The sequence below is a fragment of the Vombatus ursinus genome, unplaced genomic scaffold, assembly GCF_900497805.2.
Source record: "Vombatus ursinus unplaced genomic scaffold, bare-nosed wombat genome assembly UNPS02014797.1, whole genome shotgun sequence".
Lineage (NCBI taxonomy): Eukaryota > Metazoa > Chordata > Mammalia > Diprotodontia > Vombatidae > Vombatus > Vombatus ursinus.
The window spans coordinates 16,395,872-16,404,640 of NW_020954575.1; the positions used below are offsets into that span (position 1 = coordinate 16,395,872).

The 8,769-nt window shown below is 48.3% G+C and overlaps 1 protein-coding gene across 5 annotated transcripts in view; it reads right to left on the reverse strand.

Moving 5' to 3' along the window:
• Nucleotides 1-139: 139 nt before the first annotated feature.
• CNTNAP1 (contactin associated protein 1) overlaps nt 140-8,769 on the reverse strand; it is a 20,317-nt gene continuing 11,687 nt past the window's right edge. For 3 of the 5 annotated variants that reach the window (XM_027870364.1, XM_027870365.1, XM_027870363.1), the window contains exons 14-24: nt 8,457-8,613; nt 8,189-8,316; nt 7,578-7,763; nt 6,648-6,869; nt 4,472-4,711; nt 3,494-3,847; nt 3,160-3,287; nt 2,895-2,988; nt 2,091-2,336; nt 1,933-1,980; nt 140-1,508 (exon numbers count right to left, since the gene is read on the reverse strand). In XM_027870364.1, the coding sequence (XP_027726165.1) occupies nt 1,261-1,508; nt 1,933-1,980; nt 2,091-2,336; nt 2,895-2,988; nt 3,160-3,287; nt 3,494-3,847; nt 4,472-4,711; nt 6,648-6,869; nt 7,578-7,763; nt 8,189-8,316; nt 8,457-8,613 (2,051 nt within the window). In that variant the 3' untranslated portion in view covers nt 140-1,260. Of the gene's footprint in view, nt 1,509-1,932; nt 1,981-2,090; nt 2,337-2,894; nt 2,989-3,159; nt 3,304-3,493; nt 3,848-4,471; nt 4,712-6,647; nt 6,870-7,577; nt 7,764-8,188; nt 8,317-8,456; nt 8,614-8,769 lie in introns of those variants that run through there. The other 2 variants (XR_003569843.1, XM_027870367.1) reach the window with 2 other exon arrangements.

Genomic DNA, 8,769 nt, shown 5'->3' on the forward strand with positions numbered 1-8,769 from the left:
GGTCCCCAGTCATATCTCTGACAGGATCAATGACGTCCTGCTTGAAAGGGGTCCTGGATTCAGCCCTCCCCACTATCATGCACCTGGACCTGCTCCCACTCCTCTCCCCAACAACTGTAGCATCTGCCACCACACAAAGACCAGCTCTGTCACTCTTTATTGGAACAGCTCTCTGAGTCTCAGTCAACACAACAGGGTCTGTCTTAGTATGGACAGGAGAGGTCCAGGTTGGGGGAGTGACCAGCAGAACTTTTGAGACATCCAACATAATAGGAGCAAACTACAGACCACAGGGTACAACATGGGACAGAACACTTGACTGGGTTTGTTTTTGTTTTTATATATAAACCAAGAATTTAAAAAATTACTGTAATATAGAGATCTTCTGGAGAGACTTTGCAACAAAAAATGTATAAAGAACATGATCGCCTGGGCACATGAAGCAGCATCTGAGCATAGGAGGAAGGGGTGCTCCTCATGCATTGGAGAGCGGTATGGGCCTTTAAGCAGACACCAAAGTTATTGCACATCCGCGGGGAAGTGGGAGGGGGATATAAGGTTATTGAAGGGTCTGCCTAAATTTCTCTACCTTGCATGTTTTGGCTTATGGCTTTGACTGAAGCATATGAAGTAGCAGGGGTGCTAAGGTGCTAAGCTGAAGCCTTGTGGACTCCTTATTAAAAAAGGGGAGGGCAGGTTGGGGAAGGGAGTACTCCTCACTCCCTGCTATGCTGGAAGCCAATAGAGGGCATCCTGCAGGATAGGGGGGAGGCTTGGGGAAATGATTTAGCAGCCTCCTCCCCCCATATCCAGGGTAACCCCCACATCTGTCCCTGCTGAGATTGTATATGTGGGGGGGAAGCAGATAATCTTCCCCTGCACACAGTTGTTAATCCCTTGTAGCGGCTGGAGATGGGGCCAGGGCAGAGATGGTGGGAGGCGCCTATGCCCATCTCCACCCCAAACATCTCCTGCCAGGCAGGCACTGGGCCAGGAGCCTGAGTGAGTGGGGGTTGGGGGAGGGTGAATAAGACAAGGAAAGGGATGGGCATTTGGCTAGAGGCAGTAAAGCTCTGCCTCTCCCTTTGGTCCCAACTGCAGCTCTGCCTATGAAAGTGGACAGGAAGAGGTTTCCTCTAGGTGGACAGAGCCGACTCAAGGGAAGGAGTCCTGATGCCCTTGATTAGGGGGCAAGAACAAAGGGAGGAGGATGTCTGGGTCGGGGGAGAGGAACATTATCCCATAGGCCCCTCCTCTGATTTATTCAGAACGGGCCTCCTCCAGAATCTGGGGTAGATTCTGGTCCCGAATGGCAGCTGCAGGGGTGGGGGGCTGGGGGGCAGGAACCCGGGCAGGAGTAGAAGGGGGTAAAGGTGTCTTGGTAGCAGCATGGTAATCATGAGTGGCCTTGGGCTCATGGGTATGGTAAGAACCCTTGTATCGATGATTTTGCAGGTAGAAGAGGACCAACAGCCCCACCAGCCCCAGTAGCAAGAGAGTCACCACAACTGGAGGAAAAGGAAAAGATGATTGTGGGTCTTGGGCATTTTATATGTACATATCTTTGCCCAACCTGCACTAAAACTATAACTATTCCTTAACCCTTGGAGGAATTGACTTCCTGGCACTTAGAAACTTAATATCTTCATTCCCCGACTTCTAGTGTTTACCCCAAACTACTCCCTATCCCAGCTTCTTAGTCTATGCCATCCCACTCCTAGATAGAGATGGTTTTCATCTGAACAGTAAAGGTTAATAATAAATCTTCATACTCTTAAAAAGCCCCCAACCCTCAAATGATCCCATGGCCTGAACTTTTACTGCAGCCCTCTCCAGCCTCTCCCTGTGATCCCCAGACCTTCAAGTTATGTGCACTAAGGAACAGGGAACATATGTTAGAGGTAGTATTTGAAACAAGTAACTGCTACTCACAGCCTATGATGATAGCGACCCAGCCATCATCGTGATAGTAGATGAAATCTGTAAGAGGATGAGATACCTAGTCACGAGAAAGCCTAGGGACCGACACTAACTATCCTTCCTTCTCAGGAGGAAGCCCCTTCCCTTCCCCCCTGCCCTGGGACACATACCTGGTGGCAGATACCAAGGATCAAGCTCAGGTGGCACCTCAAGGCCAGAATGTGGCATAGCACCGCAGTTGGACTCAGCCAGATCCCCCTGAACACGAAGCGCTTCAGAAATCTCACGGGGAAATGGGCGGGGACCCCGGAAATGGGTTTTAAGTGGGGCCACATTGTTGAAGCGAACACCTGAGAGGCAACCTGAAAAGCCTGGTGTGTTGTAGCGCTGGATCTCAGGATCAATCACTCCTGTCTCTGGAGGTTGAAGAAAAGAAAGAGGCAAATCCCCAATGAAAGGAGGGCGATGTTCACTTCCTGGCAGAGCTGTAACTAGTATTTTTCAGACTCAGCACTGAACAAAATAATAACACCCTCAAATCAACTTTTAAAGACAAATTCAGCTGGCGGGTGAAGAGACAACCCCACAGACAACATACCCTTTGGGTAGAGACCCCAAAACCCGATAAGTGCACCACCATGGTAGGCATGTGGGGCTTGCCTGGGGTATAGCAGAAAGTGGAAGGAAGTACTTACTATCAGGCAACTTTGTATTTTAACTAATTTTTCTTGCAAATTAGGTGCTAAACATTGATTTTTATGTTATTAAAGGAACATCAATGCTATCAGCCTTCTGAACTTTGTTGCCCTGGGACAAGGTCCCAGTTACTCTACCGTAGTCATGCCTCTTCTCCCTGGTCTCTTCATAACTCATTCTTTTATTAGTTGTGACTCCTTTCCCAAGTTTCCAAGATTTCTCAGTCTCAGCTCCCTGGCCATCCATTTCCTAACTGCAAAGTCCCCGTAACACCTTACCCATAACACGCCCCAGGTACAAGGCCTTTGGTGAGTCCAACTGACTATCCACCAGCAGTGAGAATTTCTGTTCCATCAATGGGAAATAATCCACCTGGAATATGGCAGACAAAACACACACAATGTCAGGGGTAGGCCAAATAGACACCCCTAACTTCATCCAACTAATGTCTACCCATTTGAAAGATTCTCCTAAATTGACCCCAGCCCTTGCCCAGCTAATGCTTTGCTGCCCCCCATGACACTCCCCTTCTCCTTTACCTACCTGGATAAAGAGGCTTCTGTAGACACGGGTGATATTGATGCTGTGGGATTGACCATCAGTGACTGGCCGGGTGGTCAGTGGATACACATAAGGGCTAGTACCCAACTGGTAACGCAGCTGCAGGGTCCCTGCAGGGGAGGGGAGCTGCCAACATAACACCACCCCCCCAACCTGGGGAGCCAACACCCTCCCCATGCGCTACTATCCCCATCCCCTGTGAGTTCCTAGGGAGAAAGGGGAAATTGGTCCCGGGGTTGGACGGAGCAATGACTAGAGATACTAAGGAGCATCTGAAACAACTGAGGGACATGCAGGATGCCCACAGAGAACTCACCATCCTCCTTGATGAGCACGGCCATGTAATCTTGGACAAAGGAGCTAACATAGAGTAGGATTGCTGGGGCGGAGGTAGTACTGAAACTGAAAGAGACCTCCTCACCAGTGACGTTGTAGACCGGCCCCCGATAGCCAGGAACCGGCCGACCAGGCCGAGGGTAGTCAGGGAGCTGGTAACCAGGGCCGTGATATCCAGGCACGTAACCAGGGGTATCATAGCCAGGGATATAGCCGGGCTCATAGCCAGGCACCGGGCGGCTCAGCATGTGAGAGAACTCCTGAGCGGCGGAGCGAAGAGCTGACTGCAGGTTATAGCGCACCCAGGTGCCTTCCTCGAAGAACCCGCCGATGTCTAGAGACAGGTGGCATGTCAGAGACCTTCCTCCACCCCAAGCCATGGAGCACAAGATGCCATGCTCATTAAATCAGGACACTTCTCATGGCCTACCTCTGTTTTAATTCTCTTAGTCTTTCTACCTTTCCTTTTTATGTCCCCCTCATGTCCCTCTACCATGTCGATTTCCCTTTCTCTGCCCTCAGTGACAATCTCCTCCCACTTATGTCACTATTAACTTACATCCCTCTCCTCCCTCTCCACCGCCTCCACCCCAGTGGCCACTCAAAGGTAGACTAGGGGAGATAGAATCACATTGCATAAGCCCTAGTCCTACTCTTTTGCCTTACTGATGGTGAAATTGAAAATGTGTATTTGTTGGGAGGCAGGCATATGAGACTTCAGGCCTTTTAGGGGAACAATTGATTGTTCCACCCCCAGCGCACTGCTGCCACATCACCAAATTCCTATAATAGCTTTCCCAGAGCGTGGGGCCCAGGAGGAGTACCTTACCCTGGGGATGGCTCTAACTCCTTCCACTCAATTCTCAAAAAGGATGCTTGTCTATGTACTCCCCTCCCATCCAGCCCTCTGTGGCTGCCCCTCATCCCCCAAGATCCCAACAGGACCCCCTCCACTGACCATGGTTGCAGTAGGGCCCTTCGAAGGCTGTGAGATCACAGTCACATGTGTAATAGCTGTACCGTTCCACGCACCGTCCACCATGAAAACAGGGGAGCTTTGGGTGAAGACAGTGGCCTGTGCAGTTGGGTGAGGTGCCCTCTGAGGCATTGGCACGGCCCTCCAGGTTCAAGGTAATTCCATTTAGGCGCATTGCCCGTAAGCAGCCCAGGAAGGGACGCCTCTTGTGCTCTGCAGAGCCTATAGGAGCAAAAATCATGAGAAAATCTGGAAGTGTTCAGAGTGGGAAAGAGGAGTGAGCTAAGAGCTAGAGAGAGAGAAAGGGCCCGATGAGATATTTCTTCTGTGCTTCTGGGACAGAAACATAGAAAAAAAATAAGCATATGTGGTTTATATTCCTCTGAATATTCCCAGAGGGCCTTGGTAATTAATTGAGCTGAAGCCTCATGAGGAGCTAATAGAAATAATAGAAATAATAATAATGGAAAGCCAGTCTGCTGTAGTAGAAACAGCACTGGTTTTAGAATGAGAGAATCAGGGTCCAGATCCCTGTTCTACTACTTGCTGACTATGTGACCTTGGGGAAATTGCTTACTTTCTGTGATTCTCAGTTGGTTTATCTGTAAAATGAGAGGATTTGGATCAGATGAACTCTAAGGCTTCTTTCTACTCTAAAGATATGATACATCAGTGACTACATAATGGACAAGCTATAGCTGGATTATAGAGGGGCAGGATGAAGGTCTCACATAGGCATCTTTGGCAGAGAAAGAAAAGTCCAGAGGAAAACTGGAAAAAGAAGGTACTGCATAATAATAATAGTTAGCAACTTATATGGCACTTCAAGGTTTAAAAATACAAACACTATCCTCACAACAACCCTGGTAGTCAGGTGATAGTATTATCCCCATTTTATGGATGAGGAAACTGAGACTGAGGGAGGTTAAGTGACTTACTCAGGATCACCCAGCTAGTAAATGTCTGAGGCTAGATTTGAACTCACATCTTCCTGACTCCAAGCCTAACACTCTATCCACTGTGGCACCTACTTGCTTCATATGTCTCCTGGCCAAAGATGCCAGTCTAGCCTCATGGATCCTAGGCCTGCTTCCTTTAGCTAAGACTAGGAAGCTTACTGCCAGTCAGCCAGACTAGTCAACTAACTAGCTAGTTAATGTCCATTAATTTCATGGATCATTTTCCACATATTTGTAAACAGTTCTGTCCTTTTAAAAACCCATCTGTGATTTGTTGTTGTTGTTCAGTCATGTCCAACTCTCCGTGACCCCATTTTGGGGTTTTCTTGGCAAAGACACTGAAGTGGTTTGCCATTTCCTTTTCTAGCTCATTTTACAGATGAGAAAACTGGGGCAAATAGGGGTAAGTGACTTGCCCAGGGTCACACAGCTAGTAAGTGTCTGAGGCCAGATTTGAATTCATGAAGATGAATCTTTCTGGTTCCAAGCCCAGTGCTCTATCCACTCTGCTGCCTAGCTATCCCACCTGTGGCTTGTGTTCCAGAAAAAAGAGTCATCCCAGGTATCCAAAGCTTGAGATATTCTGGTGGTGACTACCCTCCTCTGGGGATGTAGCAAAAGCAACAGAGCCATAGGGGCTCAAATTGGTCCAATGCCACATATGAATTGAATTTTAAAAAGAATTATGGGAAGGTTCTCTAGAGTAAGTCTGGAAATGATCTATAGATTTGGTGGGGCCCATGTGCCTTCACAAAGTGGACAGGATGATAGGAAGGGAAAGGATCAAGAGAAGGCAATGTGGTACTGTGGAAAAAAAGCTACATCGGAGTCAGAAGACATGGAATCAGCGCCAGATCTGACCACCCAGGGGATTTTGGGCAAATACCGTAACCTCTCTGGGTCTGGGTTTCCTATCTATAAAATGAAATAATTGGACTAGATGACCTCTAAGTTCTCTTCCAGATCTAAATCTATGGTTCTTTGATCCTCTATGAGGACTGGAGTTAGTGACTAGGTAGAGAACAGAGGTGATATAGAAGGAAGGACCCCTACTTCCAGTGAATGAGAAGGGACTTTGACTAGTCATAAACAGAGGAGTCTAGAAACAGAGATGCTAGAAAATATAGAGCAGGACCATGGCTTGTTTATGAATAAGATGAGAGACTGCTTTAGTTCTAGAAACGGGGGTCCCTGCTCACCAACAGAAAGAGGCTGGTCATACTCTAGCCAGATGTAGGTCTGGAGGGGCATCGGCCGAATCTCCCACGGCCGATGGTCAACTCGGAGCCGGGCCAGTTTCACATTGATCTCAGCCCGGACCAGATGCCATTCATCATCATTAAATTCCATGTCCTCTGAGTGGACTGTGAGGTTTTCATCACCATTTCCCACATCAAAGGCAAAAACTATATCTCGAGAGGCTAGAGCATGGGGAGAAAAGGAAGGGGTCACAACCAAGTTACTTCTCTATCCCCTTTCAATTCTAACTCCTGGGATCCTCCCAGACTCCTGAAGATTTGTCACATGTTCACCCCTTAACCTCTCTGAACACCTCATAAAATCCTCCCAGATGTATCCACAAACCTCCCTATCTTGGCATATCTCTATCCAGAGCTAGGTTTAGTTTAATTTCCCTTTCGTTATTTTGGACAAGTCTCTGACCCATAAGATTTGGGCCCAAAATTGGCCAATTTCTTATCTCGAAAATGCCAACTTCTCTTCATCTCTAAAATGAGGAAGTCAGACCAGATCCTTGGTTCTTCACTTCTGGGTCAAAGAGTGATTACAAGAGATCCCTATCGGGTCAAGTATTTTCTCAATCAACAGTTACCAATACAACAATCACTGTCATGTATGTAATACTCATAGCTAGGTGAGGCATTGACACCACTGAGGCATTGACGCCTCACAATTTTATGTTGCTTCTCATACTCAAAAAGTTTGAGAACCATTGGACTAGATAATCTCTCAAGCCCCTTCTGACTGTAAACTCCTTTTTCACTCATTACATTCCCCACCCAGTCTTTCCCCAAAGCCTCAATCATATCCCTAACATCATCCTTGTCCTTGTTTCCTGCATCACTCCCTGTATCCTTCACATACTTCCTCCCATATCATAACCCACTCACTGTTGAGTTCTAGCCGAAGGTATGGTCGTCGCCACTGGCAGGGGTGGCCTCCCTTATTCTCTAGGAAGACACCTGAGTTCGCTGTGGTCTTGAAATAGAAAGAGACATCAAGACTGTAGTTGGCACGGATGGGAGGGAAGAGCAGCGAAGCACCGGTGTGGAAAGAGATGGTGTTCCAGGAGTTCCCTGAGGGGCACAGAGAGAGAAGCAGTGGTGATGGAACAGGAAACCATCAGAGTTTCTTAGGAAATACATGAAGAAACAAAGGATGAGAGAGAACTACAAGGAGTGAGAGGGACATGGGAGATAAGGGAGGAGGATAGAGACACCGAGTCAAAGGAGAAACGGGGTGGGGGGATAGTGAGGAGTTGGGAGGGTGGATGCCATCAGAACACAGTGTCTCCAATATATGGGTAGAAACAGTCTTCTATTTGGGATGGAGGGCCCTAGAGATGGGAGAGGTATCAGTGAAGGGAGATACAGAAAAGACAGGGGGTGTTGAGCACAGAGATAAGAGTCACAGGAAAACTTGAGGACCGTGGAGAAAACTTGGGTCAAACAGCTTGGATTTGAGAACTGAAGAAATGCCCGCTTGTGGGCCTGTTACTCACGGTCGCCATAGCAACGAAGAGGCTTCAGGAAGAACTGGGCCTCTGAGTTGGATCGGTTAGTATCGCCAACAACCACCTGCGTGACTGGTAGGTGGTCCACAAAGGTCAGCAGTCCTTTGTCAGTTCTCCTGCAGGGCAGAGAACCAAGGGTGAGAAATGGGGGCAGGGGGTGTCAGGTTAGCCCCCAAGTAAATGCTTGTTGAATAAGTGAATCCCCTGGAGGCCCCCGAGACTATTCTGGATTTGGAGCCACCTCTGCCATCCTCACCACTGGGGCTCATCAGCATCACAGTTGCAATACAGTGTGGGATCCACGCAGCTCTTGTCTAGACCACAGGCACAGCGCTGGATCCCGGGCTGAGATCCCCCCCAGTAAAAATGCTGCTCCTCATTCCGACCTATCCAGAAGCTGAAGGGGTAGCCGCCTGGAGATGTGGACAAGTGCGGGTGAGTTCACTAGGTGCTATTATCTTTTGGTCTTCCTAGATATCCCTACCCAACCCTCCTCTTTCTCTGTTCACCATACTTCGCCACAACACACACACACACACACACACACACACACACACACACACACACAC